The following is a 23,329-nucleotide window of genomic DNA, read 5'->3' on the forward strand; positions in this document are numbered from 1 at the left end:
CGCCACCATGCAGTCCAGTGGGCCGGCAGACGCCACCATGCAGTCCGGTGGGCCGGCAGACGCCACCATGCAGTCCGGTGGGCCGGCAGACGCCACCATGCAGTCCGGTGGGCCGGCAGACGCCACCATGCAGTCCGGTGGGCCGGCAGACGCCACCATGCAGTCCGGTGGGCCGGCAGACGCCACCATGCAGTCCGGTGGGCCGGCAGACGCCACCATGCAGTCCGGTGGGCCGGCAGACGCCACCATGCAGTCCGGTGCGTCTACAACCGACGGCACCACCATGCAGTCCGGTGGGTCTACAACCGACGGCACCACCATGCTGTCCGGTGGGTCTACAACCGACGGCACCACCATCCTGTCCGGTGGGCCAGCAGCAGACGGCGCCACCATCCTCCTCTCCGGTGGGCCAGCAGCAGACGGCGCCACCATCCTCCTCTCCGGTGGGCCAGCAGCAGACGGCGCCACCATCCTCCTCTCCGGTGGGCCAGCAGCAGACGGCGCCACCATCCTCCTCTCCGGTGGGCCAGCAGCAGACGGCGCCACCATCCTCCTCTCCGGTGGGCCAGCAGCAGACGGCGCCACCATCCTCCTCTCCGGTGGGCCAGCAGCAGAGGGCGCCACCATCCTCTTCTCCGGTGGGCCAGCAGCAGAGGGCGCCACCATCCTCTTCTCCGGTGGGCCAGCAGCAGAGGGCGCCACCATCCTCTTCTCCGGTGGGCCAGCAGCAGAGGGCGCCACCATCCTCTTCTCCGGTGGGCCAGCAGCAGAGGGCGCCACCATCCTCTTCTCCGGTGGGCCAGCAGCAGAGGGCGCCACCATCCTCCTCTCCGGTGAGCCAACAGACGCCGCCACCGCCATCCTCCCCGGTGGGCCAGCAGAGGGCGCCACCGCCATCCTCCCCGGTGGGCCAGCAGAGGGCGCCACCGCCATCCTCCCCGGTAGGCCAGCAGAGGGCGCCACCATCTTCTCCGGTGGGCCAGCAGAGGGCGCCACCATCGTCTCCGGTGGGTTCTCCCACACCAGCGGACGAGCCGCCTCGCCAATTGCGGCGGCGTTCAACTCGCCGTCGCCACCTAACTCTTCCCCGCTGGTTGCGGGGACACTTAGCCTGGTGGCCCACCTCCTTGTCCTCCCTCCACCCTCCCGTGACTTTGGACTTTTTTGGGGCGGGGGGGTTCTAGAACGTCTGGTATCCGTTATAGGAAGGGGGGCTACTGTCAGGCTTGTCCCTGACAGTTTGACTGTGTTTTAGTTTTTTCTCTGAGTTTGTCTTAGTTTTCTGTCCAGCACTTTTATTTTGTCTTTATTTCCTACTTGTCTCCCTGAGTGCTGTGTCCCCTCAGCTGTGGCTGATTGGCACCTGGCCACACCTGGTGTCAATCAGCCAGCTGCTATTTAGACCTGCCCTACCCTCCAGTCACTGCTGGATCATTGTCATCACTACCTGATTGTCATTGCCGATGTCATTGTAGTGTCTACCTGTCCTTGTCGCTGTCGTCATAGCGGTAAGCTGTTCCTTATAGCTATTTACGGTTGGTTTCTCCTAGCTTCTTGTTTTCCTGTTAGCCAGATCCTGTTAGCCGTTTGCTATTTCCAGTTTTTCTGTTTTCTGGTTCCTGTTTCCATTTTGCCTGTTCCTAGTTTGTGTTTTTACTTTATTTCAAACATTAAATCATGTTTTCCCGTATGACGCCTTCCGCCTTCTCTGCATCTTGGGGTTCGCGTCCTACAAACTCTGACATCCTCTAGCCAGTACAAACTTAAATAATCACATTGAATGAACAATAAATGTGTACTCAACACATTTTTAACTGTTTTCTGACAGAGTTGAAGAATAAGCAGCATCACGATAATGATATACAGCGATATACTTCACCAGACTCACCCACATTACTTCTCAGTAATTACAATTTTAAATGACATAAAACTAACTGAACTTGATTTAGTAAAACTATCTATAGAATGGATAGCTGAGTGTTTATGACACTCATGTAATATGAGATCGAACCCCAGTTGAGTCATGACATAACTTTTTAAAATGTTCTTTTACTGATTCAACAATCATTTGATGGAAACGAAAACTCATTATCCCGCATTTTCCCCGTAAATATAAACATTTTTGAGTCTGTCTGCAAGACATTAGTTTGTGGAGGCGTTTTTAGATTGCAAATAAAACCAAGCTACAGCCTCTTCAAAAGGATCATAATTTGTATTTTGAAAATGTACACTTTTTAAATACATATATTGAAAATGTCACCACCATTTTTTTCACAAATGGCCAAATATAACATTCAATAAAGATTATATAGATTCACCTGGTCACAACATCATCTTCACATGCACACTCTCCAATCGATTCAGGCTGCATAAAACAGGCTGCTTTTTGCAGCATTTATAACACTGCATGTCTCACATCGGTGTTATTATGCACATTCCAAGATTAGATGAAAATAATACTTAATCCTACATTTTTGTGTTTCCTCATACCCTTAAGGAGAGGGAGCTCTACACCCTCTTTCTGAGAAGTTGACTATGACTGACTATGACCACCTTGCTGTGATGTCACAAAGTAACCAGACTGCAAAACCCCACGAAAAAAGGCATCAAAAACTACGTACAAGCTGACAACAAAATGCATTAACCTTATGATTTGATGCTTTGGCAGTGTTTACTACGAGTATATTTATAAGTCAGAAAAGGGAAAATTCATCATAGGTCCCCTTTAAATACAAGAAATAAAAAATTGGGCTCCAGCAAAATTGGCATTTTTTCTTATGCAGGGCAAAAGGGCACCACTTGGGGTCTATCTGTGCCTGACTATCATAATATGTTTGACCTCAGCTACCTCAAGCAGAAGGTCGGTGCCTTTAATAATAACACCTATGGACAATTTAGTATTCCATCAATGGTCCAACATGCATGTCTTTGGAATGTGGGAGAAATGTAAACTCCACACAAAAAATGTAAACCACTAAGCCAAAAAACATCCAATCAACATAATAGCTTATATTTAAAAAATATATACTTACTGTCTTTCTTCCGTACTTGTCAGATATGTTTCCCCACAAGGAGGAGCTGATCATCATTCCAATGAACACCGCCTGTGTCAATGTATAAAATACTGTCAGAATATGCACATGTCTAAGTGTTACACTTAAAGTACATGGGCAAAAGTAATTAGACACACATAGTAAACAAATAGACCACTTTGGGGTAAAAGCAAGATGCCACCTGTAAGAGTGTAGACCAGGTGACTTCAATTTTTTACTAGCCAAGAACCCCCAAACTGATGGCGAGACGGAGTGGGGAACCCCGACTTTTATATCCTCTATAAAATTGTGTTTTAAATTAAAACTGTCCTAAAAGTACGGTACCTTGTTTTTGTGCAATAATAAGATGTTCAAATAATACAGTATAGCGTGGCTAATAGCTGGCTGGCAACTACCATGCTAATTGCTAGCTGGCCACTAGCTTGCTAATAGCTAACTGGCAGCTCAGGCTTCTAATCGTTAGATGGCAACTAGCGCCGCTAACTGCTAGGTGGCAACTAGAGCGCTAGTTGCTAGCTATTTTAAATGTTGACATGAACATATATTTATTCATGTTCATATTAACAAAGACAATTACATTTGTGGAAAAATTGCACCGAGAGTATATATATAATATATATATATATATATATATATATATATATATATATATATATATATATACACAGGTAAAAGCCAGTAAATTAGAATATTTTGAAAAACTTGATTTATTTCAGTAATTGCATTCAAAAGGTGTAACTTGTACATTATATTTATTCATTGCACACAGACTGATGCATTCAAATGTTTATTTCATTTAATTTTGATGATTTGAAGTGGCAACAAAAGAAAATCCAAAATTCCGTGTGTCACAAAATTAGAATATTACTTAAGGCTAATACAAAAAAGGGATTTTTAGAAATATTGGCCAACTGAAAAGTATGAAAATGAAAAATATGAGCATGTACAATACTCAATACTTGGTTGGAGCTCCTTTTGCCTCAATTACTGCGTTAATGCGGCGTGGCATGGAGTCGATGAGTTTCTGGCACTGCTCAGGTGTTATGAGAGCCCAGGTTGCTCTGATAGTGGCCTTCAACTCTTTTGCGTTTTTGGGTCTGGCATTCTGCATCTTCCTTTTCACAATACCCCACAGATTTTCTATGGGGCTAAGGTCAGGGGAGTTGGCGGGCCAATTTAGAACAGAAATACCATGGTCCGTAAACCAGGCACGGGTAGATTTTGCGCTGTGTGCAGGCGCCAAGTCCTGTTGGAACTTGAAATCTCCATCTCCATAGAGCAGGTCAGCAGCAGGAAGCATGAAGTGCTCTAAAACTTGCTGGTAGACGGCTGCGTTGACCCTGGATCTCAGGAAACAGAGTGGACCGACACCAGCAGATGACATGGCACCCCAAACCATCACTGATGGTGGAAACTTTACACTAGACTTCAGGCAACGTGGATCCTGTGCCTCTCCTGTCTTCCTCCAGACTCTGGGACCTCGATTTCCAAAGGAAATGCAAAATTTGCATGGTTGGGTGATGGTTTGGGGTGCCATGTCATCTGCTGGTGTCGGTCCACTCTGTTTCCTGAGATCCAGGGTCAACGCAGCTGTCTACCAGCAAGTTTTAGAGCACTTCATGCTTCCTGCTGCTGACCTGCTCTATGGAGATGGAGATTTCAAGTTCCAACAGGACTTGGCGCCTGCACACAGCGCAAAATCTACCCGTGCCTGGTTTACGGACCATGGTATTTCTGTTCTAAATTGGCCCGCCAACTCCCCTGACCTTAGCCCCATAGAAAATCTGTGGGGTATTGTGAAAAGGAAGATGCAGAATGCCAGACCCAAAAACACAGAAGAGTTGAAGGCCACTATCAGAGCAACCTGGGCTCTCATAACACCTGAGCAGTGCCAGAAACTCATCGACTCCATGCCACGCCGCATTAACGCAGTAATTGAGGCAAAAGGAGCTCCAACCAAGTATTGAGTATTGTACATGCTCATATTTTTCATTTTCATACTTTTCAGTTGGCCAACATTTCTAAAAATCCCTTTTTTGTATTAGCCTTAAGTAATATTCTAATTTTGTGACACACGGAATTTTGGATTTTCATTTGTTGCCACTTCAAATCATCAAAATTAAATGAAATAAACATTTGAATGCATCAGTCTGTGTGCAATGAATAACTATAATGTACAAGTTACACCTTTTGAATGCAATTACTGAAATAAATCAAGTTTTTCAAAATATTCTAATTTACTGGCTTTTACCTGTATATACAGTACAGGCCAAACATTTGGACACACCTTCTCATTTCAATGCGTTTTCTTTATTTTCATGACTATTTACATTGTAGATTGTCACTAAAGGCATCAAAACTATGACACCTGTGAAGTGAAAACCATTTCAGGTGACTACGTCTTGAAGCTCATCGAGAGAATGCCAAGAGTGTGCAAAGCCGTAATCAGAGCAAAGGGTGGCTATTTTGAAGAAACTAGAATATAAAACATGTTTTCAGTTATTTCACCTTGTTTTGTTAAGTACATAACTCCACATGTGTTCATTCATAGTTTTGATGCCTTCAGTGACAATCTACAATGTAAATAGTCATGAAAATAAAGAAAACCTATTGAATGAGAAGATGTGTCCAAACGTTTGGCCTGTACTGTATTTATACATATATACATATATCATACTTGCCAACCTTGAGACCTCCGATTTCGGGAGGTGGGGGTGTGGGGGCCGTGGTCGGGGCGGGGTTGGGGCGTGGTTAAGAGGGGAGGAGTATATTTACAGCTAGAATTCACCAAGTCAAGTATTTCATATATATATATATATATATATATATATATATATATATATATATATATATATATATATATATATATATATATATATATATATATAAGAAATACTTGACTTTCAGTTAATTCTAGCTATATATATATATATTTTTTTATTTTATTTTATATATATATATATATATATATATATATAAATAAGATAAATACTTGAATTTCAGTGTTCATTTATTTACACATATACACACACATAACACTCATCTACTCATTGTTGAGATAAGGGTTGAATTGTCCATCCTTGTTCTATTCTCTGTCACTATTTTTCTAACCATGCTGAACACCCTCTCTGATGATGCATTCTTGTTCGTCTCGTTGTTGTGTGCGCAGTTGTGCACTGCACTCTCTAAAAGCCCATCCATCCATTTTCACAAGTCGCCATCTCATCGCAGCTCTCTAAAAGCCCTAGATGTTAATGTCACATATGCATGTACAGTAGATGGCAGTATTGTCCTGTTTAAGAGTATCACAACATTGCTGTTTACGGCAGACGAACTGCTTTACGGTAGACAAAAACGTGACTGCTGTTGTTGTGTGTTGTTGCCGCGCTGGGAGGACGTTAATGAAACTGCCTAACAATAAACCCACATAAGAAACCAAGAACTCGCCCTCGATCATTCTACAGTTATAACGTGATTGGGCAGGCATGCTGTTTATATTGTGGGAAAGCAGACGTGAAAACAGGCTGTCGACACATCACTCAGGTCCGCCTGAATTTCGGGAGATTTTCGGGAGAAAATTTGTCCCGGGAGGTTTTCGGGAGAAGCGCTGAATTTCGGGAGTCTCCCGGAAAATCCGGGAGGGTTGGCAAGTATGACATATATACCTGTATATATTAAAGTCTAATCAACCAAAGTTTTAACGACCCCCCTGCAGTACCTCTGAGAACCCCCTAATGGTCACAGATCCCCTGTTGAAGACCTCAAGTGTAGACAAATGAGTCTTCTCAGTGTCCACTCAAAATGCAGGTACATCTAAAAAAATATTTGAAATGACTAATTTAGTTCAGTAATTCACTTCAAAAAGTGAACCGCCATATTATTCACGCAGTAAAATGTATTGATGTTTTTTCTTAATTTCTTAATTGTGATTTTTACACCATAAGGCTAATAAAAAACCCAAACTCTCAGTCTTAATTAAACTCTTGAAATGAAAAAGTCAATTCATTGGCTTGTTAGATACAGACAGTAGCCAATAGAATAACATGAGATCATCATTACCGATGTAAGCAGTGCCACCTCCATGCTTGGTAGTCTCCACTCGCAATGCAGCTGTGGGGCTAAGATGCTTAGGATCATCATCTCCATTGCATCTGCCATCTGAACACAAAAATCACGTGTTCACTGACAAAAACATGCATACATAAATTGTAGAAATAATGTTAATGACAGAAGTCCTCACCCAGGACAGGCCAGTGAGGATGGAGAGTTTCCACTGGAAGGTCCCAAAGCCGATGGCCTCCACAGCATCCTCCACCATGAATGTGTCTGAAAGAAGTCAGATAGATAGCTAGAACGCTGCAAAGAGTGTGTTTGCTTCATAAGTACAGAGACAGGTACGCTACCGTCAGTTGGGTTGGCAAACTCCCGAGGGACAGGAGCTCCGTCTGTAAGCGCCACAGACTCCAGCTCTGCTGTCTGCTCTGCACCACGAACCTCTGCAACTGGCTCCCAATTGTCGCCCTCATCCTCCGAGCGTGTGCTCTCGCCCGTGTGACGGAAGCGGACGACACTGAGAAAGAACATGAAAACATAACAGCTCTTCTTAAAACATGTTCCGTTTAAGGCAGAGGTGTTCAAAGTGCGGCCCAGGGGCCATTTGCAGCCCGCAACTAATTTTTTAATGGCACTTTCTAAAATGACTATTACTAATTAAAAAAACACAAAGACTTGGAATAAAAGAGCAAACAGGTCAAATGTAAGAAGACGGGTGCAATGTTGACCCTAATAACAACTCAATTTTTTTTCTTTAAAACTGTCATTGCTCCAAAAAAAGAGAGTCAAAATCAATGTTGTTATGATTTATTGCCCTATTGAAGGTAACAATTACTTCACATCACTTGGACATTTTTTCCCGGGGGAAATATTCCATATTTTGGATTTTTTTTTGCCTTAAAAAGCTAAATTTTATATGGCAACAAGGGCATACAACAGACAAAAAAACAAAAAATATAAAAAATAATAAACAATTATAATCATCGGAATATATTTGAAGTTGATCTAGAGATTTAAGCGTTGAAAGTAAACCAAAAAAATGTATGACCTATTTTAACACTTTTATAAGTGGGGCCGTTTTAGATCTCTGAGAATTTTGATGGGATTTTTTTTTTCTAAAACTGTCTTTACTCCAAAAATAATAATGAATCAAAATCAATGTTGTTATGAATTATTGACCTATTTAAGGCTTCAATTACTTCACAAGTATTCCACTTTTCTTTTTTTGGGTGGAAAATGTTGCATATTTTGTGTTTATGCCATAAAAAACAGAGGTTTTTTTTTTAACAAAATGAGCGTAAAACAAAAAATATTAAAACCTTATATCAACAGATAGATCTGAAATTGATCTTGAGATTTAAGCATTGAAAAAAAATACAGTATATGACTTATTTAAAAAAAATTATGACTAAGACCCTTCTGGGTCCCCGTGTACAAACTTGAGGGGAGCCCTAAAGGTTGAAAAATCTATATTGTAATGGTTTTGAAAGTGAAAAGTATCAAAATAGCCCCCGCATGCTTTGATTTTTTTAGTGTGCAGCCATTATTGGCAAAAGTTTGGACACCTCTGATTTACGAATTTGACCCAGATCCGAACAACAACAGCAAAAAAATAAAAACATTTAAATATATTTTATATTGGTGAATATGAGACACATTGCCCAAAGTGTAATCCATGTCAGGCCAGCTCTGCAGGCTGAACATGATGACATAAATGACCACATTTTCCACAGACGGAAGATGTAATTTTCTATCACTTACAGATAATGAACAGTTTCTTAAGTATACAGAGAAAACGGTGAGTGTCAGAGATACTCCACCACTGTAATTACATTGCACACCAGTCAGTTCTCAATGCTGGTGATGTGCTCGTGAGATGTTCTGTTAAGCCTGATAATAATTAATAAACCAAAAATAAACAGTAGTCTGCATACCTTATGTGTAAATGAGCTTTAATATTGAAACAAATATAGTCATGACTTTGTCAACTGGTTCCATATAGCTGTTAGTAAACACAGTGTGAGCCAGTTTCATGCAAGTGTTTTGTTTAGACATATAAATATTAGGTAAAGACCAGGTTTTATTTGAATGACTGGTGGCAGGTTTAAGACCCCGTACATACCATTAAATACATGTATAGATCACTTTATGCCCTCAAGCAAGTTAACAAACCGTTTGATTGTGCATGTTTGTGTGTATACATACACTAGTGTTTGCCCATATAGCTAGCTATAACAAATTAAAGAAGGTAGTACCTCAACTTGCAAGCTTAATTGGCTCTGTGATGGCGCTCTTAACTCAAAACGCTTGTTTCTCAAATCAACGTCTCCCATTGAAATGAGTTTAAATAAATACTATTGACTCTGGCTCCCCAAAACAGTACAATTGTAACATGTTTTTTTTAATAGTAACTTTTACAAAATAAATATTCTATAAAAACAATACAACATGTACTACTAGTAATGTTGTAATAATGTACACCAGACTTCTACGGTATCTCTTTCAAGCTACTTAGCCATCAAACACACCATCCGCAGCTTTTCCTTATTTTCATGGATATATGTCAGCCGTTTAGATGCTTGGCTGGCGTTAGACTCATTCTGCCTCAGTATGGGGCAGACGAGCAGGAATATGCTGAACTTGCTTTGCCAAGTTGTCTGTCATGTTTTCGATTATGTATTTATTTAATTCAATGAATATTATTATATATTCTCAGCACTGTCATTCACACTTACTTTCTTCTTTCCCATGGTTGGAAAAACTAAATGATGTCCATATCTAGCTATCAACTAATGCTGCGGGGTTCACTGTGACATTTGCCACGCCAACTAGGAGCGTGGATACTTGTAACTCAAATTTTTGCTTGCAACTTAAAAGCATGAGACAACTCTTATCTCAAAACACAAGTTGAGGTGCCATTGTATTTTTTATTCATGTGGCGCTATTGATGGTTGTTGCAATAAAACACAGCCTTCCTGCATTTATATACAACAGGACTTACCAGACTTTTTTTTCACATACTGAAAACCAAAGGATGCATTGGACCACTTTGATTGCATATTTTTTCACTTTGAGTTGAGTTGAGTTGAGTTGAGTTTATTTGGAACATGCATGCAGACAACATGATACATCACAATTTCCAGTTTCTCTATTCAACACGTTCGAAAAGGAGAAGGAAGAAGCAGAGCTTATTTAATCCTACCCCTTTTCCTTTACATAGCAGTTGCTAAAACTTTTGTTCACTTCCTGTTCTCAATGTATTCACAATACACTCCATAAGTAATAACAATAAAAATAAATACATGATAATTGGTGAAGTAAGTTAGTTATATTTCATATGGTGAGGTAAGTAAGATTATTTTGAAAATGAATGGATGGATGAGATAAATTCAGAATGTTTATCATGTTTTTTCTTCTTTGTACTTTGTGAACACTTTAAGTTTGAAGAGTTTCTTAAAGGCCCTGTGATGAGGCGGCGACTTGTCCAGGGTGTACCCCGCATACCGCCCGAATGCAGCTGAGATAGGCTCCAGCGACCCCAAAAGGGACAAGCGGTAGAAAATGGATGGATGGATGGAGTTTCTTGAAGTGCATCATATTAGTACATTGTTTGATTTCTTTGCTTAATCCATTCCATAATTTAATTCCACATACTGATACACTGAAGGTCTTAAGTGTTGTACGTGCGTACAAATGTTTTAAGTTACATTTTCTCTAAGATTATATTTCTCCTCTTTTGTTGAGAAGAATTGTTGTATATTCTTGGGTAGCCGATTGTAGTTTTCTTTGTGTATAATTTTAGCTGTTTGCAAATTCACTATGTCGTGGAATTTCTGTATTTTTGATTCAATAAATAAAGGGTTTGTATGTGCTCAATATCCAACAATATATATTATTCTAACTGATCTTTTTTGTAACACCGTTAATGAATGAAGTGTACATTTGTAGTTATTTCCCCATATTTCTACACAATAACTCAGATATGGTAACACTCACGAGCAGTAGAGAATATGGAGTGATTTTTGGTCTAGAACATGTTTTGCTTTACTCATTATTGACGTGTTTCTTGCTACTTTATGTTGTATATTTTTTACATGAGATTTCCAGTTCAATTTATCATCAATCATTATTTAAAGTTAAAGTTAAAGTACCAATGATTGTCACACACACACTAGGTGTGATTATTCTCTGCATTTGACCCATCACCCTTGATCATCCCCTGGGAGGTGAGGGGAGCAGTAAACAGCAGCGGTGGCCGCGCCCAGGAATCATTTTTGGTGATTTAACCCCCAATTCCAACCCTTAATGCTGAGTGCCAAGCAGGGAGTTAATGGGTTCCATTTTTATAGTCTTTGGTATGACTCGCCCGGGATTTGAACTCACAACCTACCGACCCTAAGATTTTTTGTTAAAATAAAGCCAATCATGCAATTTTTTCTGGTGCCCTTTATTTAGAAAAGTATAGAAAAGAAACAAAATACATTTTAGTACCGGTACCAGTACCAAAATATTGGTATCGGGACAACCCTATATTGAAGCAATTATCATATATTTCTGATTTATAACACTAACACTAACACTAACTCTCGTTCAACACTTTTTCGATTACGCTTGCACCTCCTGGTACCCTAGCACCTCCAAATCCCTCAAATCTAGACTCCAAACATCCCAGAACAAGCTAGTCAGGTTACTTTTAGACCTCCACCCCAGAGCACACCTCACTCCTACCCACTGGGCTGGCTCAAGGTGAAGGACAGAGTAAAACAACTTGCACTGAGCCTAGTCTATAAAATCCGCTACACCTCCCTGATACCGAAGTACATGTCAAACTACTTCCATAACGTAAATGACCGCCATAACCACAACACCAGGGGGAGCTCCACAAACCACGTTTAACCCAGATTCCGATCTAACAAAGGTCTTAACTCATTCTCCTTCTATGCCACATCAATATGGAATGCACTCCCAACAGGTGTAAAAGAAAGTGCATCTCTATCCTCCTTCAAAACCGCACTAAAAGAACACCTCCAGACAACTTCAACCCTTGACTAACATCCTCTCCCCTCCACATCCCACCTCCCCGGATTGTAAATAATCAAATGTAAATAATCAAATGTATATACTTGTTCTTATGCTTTCTGAACTCACTATGTTCACTGCTCGCTGTACATATCCTACCAAGTCAGACCTACACTGTTTCAATGTCCATTTCTCTGATGATGCAATTGTTGATGACTGAAGTGCTGATATCAACCAAACCTAACCCACCCCCCGGATTGTAAATAGTGTAAATAATTCAATGTATATACTCTGATGATTAACTTGTGTGATGACTGTATTATGATGATAGTATATATTTGTACCATGAATTGATTTACGTGGACCCCGACTTAAACAAGTTGAAAGACTTATTCGGGTGTTACCATTTAGTGGTCAATTGTACGGAATATATACTGTACTGTGCAATCTACTAATAAAAGTTTCAATCAATTATTCAAACCAGATTTACAGAGTTTGCGAGTAAATATATCAGCATCAAGGGTTGGAATTGGGGGTTAAATCACCAGAAGAAATGTGGTTTCATTTGCTCTTTCAATTTCTATTCCGTCTATTTGTATTTGTGTTTGACTTTCGCTTCTACTGTTAACAAATAGCCTTATTTTAGTTTTAGTTTGTATAAATATTAAACAAGTGCAGCATTCATTTGCAGAAAAAATGTTTGTGCTGGTATTAGTATTTAAAAATTAAGCCTTCCCCCCTCTATATTATGCATGTTTGCTGTATTTTTGCTTCATTTTATTTCTCCAGTGAACACCCCTAATGTATCATCATCTAATGTTTGATGGAAGGTCAGTATTAGTGCTTTCATGAGGCTAGCCAGAGTAAAACCCATTAAGTACTGAGTAATGACATTTAAAGTAGATCAGTCAGAATCATGCCATTCTAAGCAAAGCTGCAGCTCTCTGTGAACAAACGACACAGCAATAAAACATGATTTTGACGATATCACCCAGCAATATCTCCACATCGTCTTACCGTGTTGACATTGCATTGACATCACATGACGCCGCTGCCTTGATGAGCTAATTATGTTACAGCCCAGACTGGATACAATGTGGCCCAGCGCGAAACACAACAGACGATTTGCATAAAGGTGGTTTAACTTACGGCAACGGTCTCAGCTGAAACAGATCATCGTCCATTTTGGTGTGCATTTGCCGACGTTCCGTTTGGCCTCATCGCCGTTTACATGATCACGACCAGCAGCGATTTCAGCACTGAGGAGAGCGACTTGCTCGCGGCCAATGAGAAGCCACATACGGGACTCGCCGCACATAAACAGTATACAAAAGTTGTATTGGCTGTAAATTACATCACAATAAATATACACGTATAATAATAATAATTGATCATTTATCACAAAAAAATAATTATTTTGAGATAAATCACAACAGTCTATTAACAAACACGACGTCTCAGCCGGAACATAAACAGTGAAGTTGTTGGTCCGTGCATTATGTGGGTCCCCCCGGGAATAATGCTGCTACAGAAAAGCGTTCCGCAATAACAGGATGTTGTGGTTCCGGCCCGAAAGCTCGGATAAGCTCGTCAGAGAGTACCTTGGCACCGGACCCAGCGTCAGGTAAAGTCGTTTTCCTCTGGCAAACGCCAAATTAATCTTCTTAACGTCAATGGTTCAGTTGGTGAAAATAGAAGCGGGTGAAGACGCCGCCGCCGTTGTGCACAGACATACGCTTGAGACCTGCAGACAAACAAGCGCTTGCTAATCCTCAGCGATAAAATACGTGGCGAGTAAACATTCCAAAATCATCTTAACATGTTGTTTAGCTGTGTGTGAATTCCTGAAAATACACAGAAAGAAGATGGATCTCGTTGTTGTTGCCGGTAAGTTAGCGCACATGCTAATGTTAGCATGACACACGAACAAGAACAATAATGGTCCATGGTTTCTTTCAATCATTTGTTGAGTTGAGAAAAGTAGCAAAGAAAGTGATGTCGTTGGTAAAAGTTGCTTAAATGTTGTTAAATAGAAGAGAAAGCCAAACTCAAATACAAATAGACCGAGTGGACATGGTTAAATAAATCAATTTTTGGGTGTAATAATACATGATAACATTAGCTGTAAATCTCTTATAAAATAAACAACATAATGTGGTCGAAAATATTTAAATAATGAATAAAGCTAAATAATATTTAGCTTTATTCGTTATTGAAATATTGCTAATGTCAGCATGACACACAAACAAGAACAGTAATGGTCCATGTTTTTTTTTCAACCATTTGTTGAGTTGAGAAAAGTAGCATAGGAAGTGATGTCGTTGGTAAAAGTTGCTTAAATGTTGTTAAATAGAAGAGAAAGCCAAACTCAAATACAAATAGACGGAGTGGACATGGTTAAATAAATCAAATTTTGGGTGTAATAATACATGATAACATTAGCTGTAAATCTCTTATAAAATATACAACATAATGTGGCCAAACATATTTAAATAATGAATAAAGCTAAATTATATTTAGCTTTATTCATTATTTAAATATTGCTATTGTTAGTATGACACACAAACAAGAACAATAATGGTCCATGGTTTCTTTCAACCATTTGTTGAGTTGAGAAAAGTGGCAGAGGAAGTGACGTCGATGGTAAAAGTTGCTTAAATGTTGTTAAATAGAATATAAAGCCAAACCCAAGTACAAATAGACGGAGTGGACATGGTTAAATAAATAAAATTTTTGGGTTTAATAATACATGATGAAATGAACTGTAAATATCTTATAAAATATCCAACATAATGTGGCTAAAAATATTTAAATAATGAATAAAGCTAAGTAACATTTAGCTTTATTCATTATTGAAATATTGCTAATGTCAGCATGACACACAAACAAGAACAATAATGGTCCATGTTTTTTTTTTCAACCATTTGTTGAGTTGAGAAAAGTAACAAAGGAAGTGATGTTGTTGGTAAAAGTTGCTTAAATGTTGTTAAATAGAAGAGAAAGCCAAACTCAAATACAAATAGACGGAGTGGACATGGTTAAATAAAGAAATTTTTGGGTGTAATAATACATGATAACATTAGCTGTAAATCTCTTATAAAATAAACAACATAATGTGGTCAAAAATATTTAAATAATGAATAAAGCTAAATAATATTTAGCTTTATTCATTATTGAAATATTGCTAATGTCAGCATGACACACAAACAAGAACAATAATGGTCCATGTTTTTTTTTTCAACCATTAGTTGAGTTTAGAAAAGTAGCAAAGGAAGTGATGTCATTGGTAAAAGTTGCTTAAATGTTGTTAAATAGAATAGAAAGCCAAACACAAATACAAATAGACAGAGTGGACATGGTTAAATAAATAAAATTTTTGGGTGTAATAATACATGATGAAATGAACTGTAAATATCTTATAAAATATACAACATAATGTGGCCGAAAATATTTAAATAATGAATAAAGCTAAATAATATTTAGCTTTATTCATTATTTAAATATTGCTAATGTTAACATTACACACAAACAAGAACAATAATGGTCCATGGTTTCTTTCAACCATTTGTTGAGTTGAGAAAAGTAGCAAAGGAAGTGATGTCGTTGGTAAAAGTTGCTTAAATGTTGTTAAATAGAATAGAAAGCCAAACTCAAATACAAATAGACGGAGTGGACATGGTTAAATAAATAAAATGTTGGGGTGTAATAATACATGATGAAATGAACTAGAAATATGTTATAAAATATACAACATAATGTGGCCAAAAATATTTAAATAATGAATAAAGCTAAATTATATTTAACTTTATTCATTATTTAAATATTGCTAATGTCAGCATGACACACAAACAAGAACAATAATGGTCCATGGTTTCTTTCAACCATTTGTTGAGTTGAGAAAAGTGGCAGAGGAAGTGGCGTCGTTGGTAAAAGTTGCTTAAATGTTGTTAAATAGAATAGAAAGCCAAACCCAAGTACAAATAGACGGAGTGGACATGGTTAAATAAATAACATTTTTGGGTGTAATAATACATGATGAAATGAACTGTAAATATCGTATAAAATATACAACATAATGTGGCCAAAAATATTTAAAATAATGAATACAGCTAAATAATATTTAGCTGTATTCATTGTTTAAATATTGCTAATGTTAGCATGACACACAAACAAGAACAATAATGGTCCATGGTTTCTTTCAACCATTTGTTGAGTTGAGAAAAGTAGCAAAGGAAGTGATGTCATTGGTAAAAGTTGCTTAAATGTTGTTAAATAGAATAGAAAGCCAAACTCAAGTACAAATAGACAGAGTGGACATGGTTAAATAAATAACATTTTTGGGTGTAATAATACATGATAAAATGAACTGGAAATACCTTATAAAATATACAACATAATGTGGCCAAAAATATTTAAAATAATGAATACAGCTAAATAATATTTAGCTGTATTCATTGTTTAAATATTGCTAATGTTAGCATGACACACAAACAAGAACAATAATGGTCCATGTTTTTTTTTTTCAACCATTTGTTGAGTTGAGAAAAGTAGCAAAGGAAGTGATGTTGTTGGTAAAAGTTGCTTAAATGTTGTTAAATGGAATAGAAAGCCAAACTCAAATACAAATAGACGGAGTGGACATGGTTAAATAAATAACATTTTTGGGTGTAATAATACATGATAAAATTAACTGGAAATACCTTATAAAATATACAACATAATGTGGCCAAAAATATTTAAATAATGAATGAAGCTAAAAATGTATCAGACGAAAAATCACTCCATATGCTCTACTGCTTGTTAATCTCGTCGCACTCGTTATTTTGCAGAAATATGGGTAAATAACTATGAAAGTCACTAAATTCACTAACTGTTGCAAATTAGGTCAGTTAGAACAGGCATCCCCAACCTTTTTCCCACCAGGGACTGGTTTATTGTAAGCATTATTTTCACGGACCGGCCTTCCACGTGTTGCAGATCAAAACAACACAAAAATGAGCATGAAAAGTTAACTCCCTATGAATAACGCTGAAGTTGTAATATAAAAGAGTTGTAATATACGTCTATTAACAAACATATTGGTGTGTTTAGTGGGACAGGCCAAAGTTAAGTCGGAGAAAATGCGGTAGTTTATAAATTAATTAATGTTTCTGTGCGGCCGGTAGCAAATGTGTCACGGACCGGTACCGGTCCCCGGACTGGTGGATGGGGGCCAATGCGTAAGAATATGCTTAATGTTAAATACAGATAACTTTCAAACCCTTTATTTATTGAATCAAAAATATTGAAAGTCCAAGATTGCAAGAATTACCCAAGAATGTACAACACATTTTCATCAACAAAAGAGGACAAGTATAGCATTAGAGAAAAATGTAACTTAAAACATTTTTATGCATGTACAACACTTGAAATCTTTTGTATATCTGTATGTGGTATTAAATTATGGACTGGAAGGATTACGCAAATAAGTCACAAAAAAGTACTAATATGATTCAGTTGAAGAAACTGTTTAAACTATGGTAAATGTGTTTTTTAAAGTACCAGGAATAAGAATCCTGATAAACATCTTGAACCTTATTGAAAATGAGAGAATCTCATTATGTGAATCATAACGTACTTACGGTAACTATTTATTTAAGAGAACGGTTGTGTTTGTTACTCTTTGATTTAAGTTGCATTACAAAATGAGAACTGGAAGTGAACAAATGCGTTAGTTAATGAAATGGAAAAGATAAGCAACAATGCAACAGTGTTGTGACTATACTGTATAACAAAGCTGTAAACACTGAAGTGCTAAGTACGGAGGAAGTACTAAGGTCTTCTAGGAAATGGTTGCTAGTGCAGGAACAATGACCACATGTGCCCCCAGCTTGAAATCTGTCTGTCTGGTTTTAGAGTGAGCAACAAGAGGGGCTGCTAAAGGAATCTTACATACAATTCTGTGCACGGAAAATGTGACTACAGATCAGTATTTAGTAAGTAAGCAAGCTATATCAGAACTACAAGGCTTTAATGTTGAAGAGCAGATGGACTTGCCACCTCTTTGATACAACAACCAATTGGGAGGACTGTCTGCAAGATTAGTAAGTTTTCCATTCATCCAGAAGAATACACACTATATTGACACAAATGTTGAACACCTTTTGATTACACTTAAAATTAAAAAAATGACAGGAAATGATTGGAATACTTCCAATTGCCTGTAGGTGTGAATAGGCCTGGGTTGATAACAAATTTAGCTCAATGACATATTGACCTACAAATTATTGTCGATAAATGGTATTATTGTCAAAATTATTTTGAGACCAAATTAACCACTAATGTAATGATTATACATGATATTTAATGCAAGTATACCCTTTCAAATGCAATACTTTAGTATTTCTCTCATATTTGCTAAGCCAAATATTGGCAGGGATGCTTGTAACTCACATTTTGTTATTGCAACTTAAAGCATAACAATTAGCCGAGAGACAGCGCTTACCCCGAAACACTCATCAGTTGGGGCACTCTTAAGTGGAGGTATTACCGTATAGTGAGTTGCGGATCGATACAGATATTATTTTTCAAATTAATTCATAAGTTAGTATTTAATTTTTTAATTTCCTAACTAAACTTTGTTTATATTTTAAGTATATTTTGAGATATGTTATTTGAAATACATAACTTTTTGAATGTTAGCAGAAAGATGAGGTACACAGTATTTGCAGAAAGTATCAGTATCGGATCGGTATTAAGTTAAAGTTAAAGTACCAATGATTGTCACACACACACACACACACTAGGTGTGGCGAAATTATTCTCTGCATTTGACCCATCACCCTTGATTGCCTCCTGGGAGGTGAGGGGAGCAGTGAGCAGCAGCTGTGGCCGTGCCCGGGAATAATTTTTGGTGATTTAACCCCCAATTCAAACCCTTGATGCTGAGTGCCAAGCAGGGAGGTAATGGGTCGAATTTTTATAGTCTTTGGTATAAACTCGGCCGGGGTTTGAACTCACAACCTACCGATCTCAGGGCGGACACTCTAACCACTAGGCCACTGAGTAGGTTTTTGCCGTTATTGCCGAAACCAGCCTGAATTTAACTCGGTATAGGATCGAAATGAAGATCAGTGGTATCGTACATCACTATCACCATATGCATGATGGATTTGTGTTTTTTTGTTCATTCATTAGAAACAAGATGCTAAAAAACTGGGGTGTCATTGGTGGTATCGCTGCTGCCATCGCGGCCGGTGTGTACGTTTTGTGGGGCCCGATCACAGAGCGAAAGAAGAGAAAGAGAGGTAACAACTGATGTTATGTGCAGTGCCATTCTTGGACATATTATGAAACTCAACAGCGAGCTGCGCTGTCCTACAGGTATGGTTCCCGGTCTGCTGAACCTCGGCAACACTTGCTTCCTGAACTCTTTGCTTCAGGGTTTGGCTGCGTGTCCGTCCTTTATCCGATGGCTGGAGAAGTTTTCAAGTTCACCTGCAATCCAGTCGTGTAAAGAAAACAAACTGTCCACGACACTGCTTCAGCTTCTCAAAGGTTTGGAAAATAGTACGGGGTCTGTGCCAGCAGAGCCTTGTTGACCATTCATGATTTTGACGTTGACTGCTGTGCTGACAGCTCTGTCCAGTAACGAGCCTGGGGATGAAAATGTGCTGGATGCTGGATGCTTGCTGGATGTTCTCAGGCTCTACCGGTGGCACATCAGTTCATTTGAAGAGCAGGTTAGTACGGACTGAGTGCATATTTGTGGCTTTCTTTTTGGAAGGTTAATTTTTTGTCATCGCTCTTTTAGGATGCTCACGAACTCTTTCATGTTCTAACGTCATCACTTGAGGATGAAAGGGACCGCCGGCCTAAAGTCCCCCACTTCTTTGACATGCAGTCTCTTGAGGTAAGCACCCCTTACCGTAATGCAAGATCTGATTGATTTTAAAGAAAGAGAAACATTACAAAACTTTTGCAGCCTTGTACTCAAAACCATGATAAAACTGTTTTTTACTGTGTTTCCATATATTCATGTATTTGTCAGAATGCATTTATAACTACCTAATGATTAAATCAAAATATGTTGTGGACCAGAAATCACTCCATATTAGGGCTGGACAATTAATCAGATGTTTATTTTGATTATGGCTTCTCATGATCATAAATGTATTTTAATAATAAAAAAAAGTTGAATGGGCCGTGCAACATGCAAAAACAGTAGCTTGTGAAATGTGAAATGGATGAGCGAGCGTATGAGTGAAGAAAAAAAAACACGTCTACTAGAAGTTTGGGATATCATCATGGTTGCTACTTTTTATTTGACACATCGCTAGCATGCCTAATCAGTCATCGCTAAACTCAACAAAAAAGTAATGCATATGACAGGACTATTCAACTGGTGGCACGCAGGCTACATCCGGCCCGCCGAAGCTTTTCATTTGGCCTGCTGAACATAACCCATATATAGGCTTGATGAAGCCATTTAAACAAGGCTTGGTCATGTATGCAGTACTGCCGCCACCCCACAAGGGGGCAACAGCGAGGCATATGTGTCACAATGAAGCAGCAGTGGGGTGAGTAAAAGAACCCTGAAAAAAATCTAAATAAATTTCAAAAATCTAAATAAATTGCAAAAATCGGACTTTTAACAACGACCGGACAACAAAGTATGAATGTTCAACCTTTAGCAAGCGCTTGAGTCTTTGTTTCCTGTCGAACATTTCAATCAGCGGACACTGTTGCAGACAAGCAGCAACAACGGTAGAAATCCACACGTGTCAGCTTCATTACAAAAGTTGGTCAAATCGTTGATGCCAAAAGTAGATATAGTGCATGAATATATTTTGGGTTTTTTTGTTTTGAAATTGCTGACTTTGTGATGTCTTTTGTATTTGTGGTCATGTTGTTTTTTGTTTGAGAGTAACTGGTAATCAAAGTTCGTTTAATACATGTAGTTCAAAATTTGACCAGTAGAGGGCGATAATGCTACACATAAGGTTTATTTGTGATGATGTAGATGTTTGTTTAATTTCTATATGTGTAAACATTTGCAGTTTATTGTGTAAATGTAGTAACACTAAGCCTTCTATTTGATTAATGAAAAATACACAGTGGACATTATTTATGTAAAATACATAATGGACGTTATACTTTTGTGATGTTTATTTTATGTATATATTTTCAGTCGGACAATCTTAAATGAAGGAAGACGTGTAAAGAAATAAAACTAATTAAGAAAACAATTTGAAAGAAGAAACATGAATCCTCAACAAAACTTCTGGAGCTTCTGTTTCTTTATGCTGTTAACTATCTGTTTAGCTACACACGCTAGAAACGAGTAGTGAGGGCAGAATAATTAAATTATTGACAGTGCAGTGTGAAAGCCGATGTGTTTACATTGCTATTACCGTATTTTTCGGACTATAAGTCGCTCCGGTGTATAAGTCGCACCGGCCGAAAATGCATAATAAAGAAGGAAAAAAACATATATAAGTCGCACTGGAGTATAAGTCGCATTTTTTGGGGAAATTTATTTGATAAAACCCAACGCCAAGAATATACATTTGAAAGGCAATTTAAAATAAATAAAGAATAGTGAACAAGAGGCTGAATAAGTGTACGTTATATGACGCATAAATAACCAACTGAGAACGTGCCTGGTATGTTAACGTAACATATTATGGTAAGAATCATTCAAACAACTATAACATATAGAACATGCTATACGTTTACCAAACAATCTGTCACTCCTAATCGCTAAATCCGATGAAATCTTATACGTCTAGTCTCTTACGTGAATGAGCTAAACAATATTATTTGATATTTTACGGTAATGTGTTAATAATTTCACACATAAGTCGCTCCTGAGTATAAGTCGCACCCCCGGCCAAGCTATGAAAAAAACTGTGACTTATAGTCTGAAAAATACGGTAAGTAAACGCAGTCTCAAAGGTATATAACCTACACAGGCACTATTCTGACAAAACATCCACATTTTGATGTCCGGCCGCTGGGTCTCTTGAAACTGTGGCCCTCTTCATTGTGTAGTTGAATAGCCCTGGCATAAGATATTATTTCCACGTTAATGTAATCAACCGCGGACGCAGTCACAGAATTGGTCAATAAAACAGAATTCACTGATAAATACAAAATATCATGGAAATTGACATATAAATGTGAGTGAAATGCGATCACTGTAAGGAGAAGAGATAATTTGTTTGGGAAAATAATGTGTCGGTACCGCTCATTCATCCCCGACACGCTCAACTGCCCCGTCCTGAACTAAACAATGTCGAGATGGTCACTTGAAACAGTGACTAAACTACAAAGTTAAAGCTAGCAAGAACAATCCATACACCTACAACACATTTCATCTGCTTGTGATTTTGTGAACGACATCATCGATGTAACATCAATGTATAAACAGGACAGTTGTCGCAACTTGAGAGGATCTCCCTCCCTTTTTTTTAAACAGCTTCAAGTCATCTCCTTAATTGTTAAGCTCAGAAGAATAGCACACTTCTCCCCTTCACAATAATAGCGCTAATAAAATAAAGGTTTCAAATAAGTACCCCACACAAGCATAATGTGCTCAAAGCACTTATTAATACATATTTACATAAGTATTATGATTTGACCTAAAATACCTGTCAACATTTTCCAAATACATATATTACACCAAATAATGTGAGGATTTTTGCATTTAGTTAACAAACATTTTATGAAATTTTATTTGACACTAAAAGGAACACACTCTATGGTGGGAAAATAAGTGTAAAAGGTAAAAAAAAAACGGAATTAAAACAGAAAAATGCTTTTTTTTGTACTGTTATTGTTATTTCAATATATTGCTGTTACTATTATTATTATTTTACTGGTTGCTGTTCTAATTTATATTATTGTTTCTCTTAATTTGTATTTAAAGTTGAGTTTTGATGGTGCAATAAAAAATTCATGTTTTCAAATGAATGAATAACAGTGTTATTATTCGTGTTTACCACCCGGTGTTTGGATCTTAGTAAATCAGGCCCTTTGTCTTGGTATTTAGTGAGTATTCAGACCCTTCTAGATTATATATATATTTTTAAAGTTACTGGCAACAAAACTGGGGCCACTTTCTGGTCATATTGGACACTTTTAGAAACTAATGAGACAGCACATATCGCCGAGTAGAAAAAGTATTGTTTATGTCAACATTTTCTCTAAAATACGGATTAAGG

The 23,329-nt window shown here is 38.1% G+C and overlaps 2 protein-coding genes across 3 annotated transcripts in view; one reads left to right on the plus strand and one right to left on the minus strand.

Annotated features, from left to right (window-relative positions):
• svopa (SV2 related protein a) overlaps positions 1-13,405 on the minus strand; it is a 25,660-nt gene extending 12,255 nt beyond the window's left edge. Inside the window, exons 1-5 of the mRNA XM_061986368.1 lie at positions 13,275-13,405; positions 7,457-7,623; positions 7,294-7,379; positions 7,113-7,211; positions 3,033-3,104 (exon numbers count right to left, since the gene is read on the minus strand). Of these exons, the coding sequence (XP_061842352.1) occupies positions 3,033-3,104; positions 7,113-7,211; positions 7,294-7,379; positions 7,457-7,623; positions 13,275-13,321 (471 nt within the window). The 5' untranslated portion in view covers positions 13,322-13,405. The remainder of the gene's footprint in view (positions 1-3,032; positions 3,105-7,112; positions 7,212-7,293; positions 7,380-7,456; positions 7,624-13,274) is intronic.
• Positions 13,325-23,329, plus strand: part of usp30 (ubiquitin specific peptidase 30) — a 16,636-nt gene continuing 6,631 nt past the window's right edge. Inside the window, exons 1-5 of one of the 2 annotated variants that reach the window (XM_061986369.1) lie at positions 13,325-13,749; positions 19,302-19,411; positions 19,488-19,661; positions 19,743-19,846; positions 19,918-20,016. In XM_061986369.1, coding sequence (XP_061842353.1) covers positions 13,679-13,749; positions 19,302-19,411; positions 19,488-19,661; positions 19,743-19,846; positions 19,918-20,016 — 558 coding nt within the window. In that variant the 5' untranslated portion in view covers positions 13,325-13,678. Of the gene's footprint in view, positions 13,750-13,781; positions 14,013-19,301; positions 19,412-19,487; positions 19,662-19,742; positions 19,847-19,917; positions 20,017-23,329 lie in introns of those variants that run through there. The other variant, XM_061986370.2, reaches the window with a different exon arrangement.

Source organism: Nerophis lumbriciformis, linkage group LG12, assembly GCF_033978685.3.
Source record: "Nerophis lumbriciformis linkage group LG12, RoL_Nlum_v2.1, whole genome shotgun sequence".
NCBI classification, from domain to species: domain Eukaryota; kingdom Metazoa; phylum Chordata; class Actinopteri; order Syngnathiformes; family Syngnathidae; genus Nerophis; species Nerophis lumbriciformis.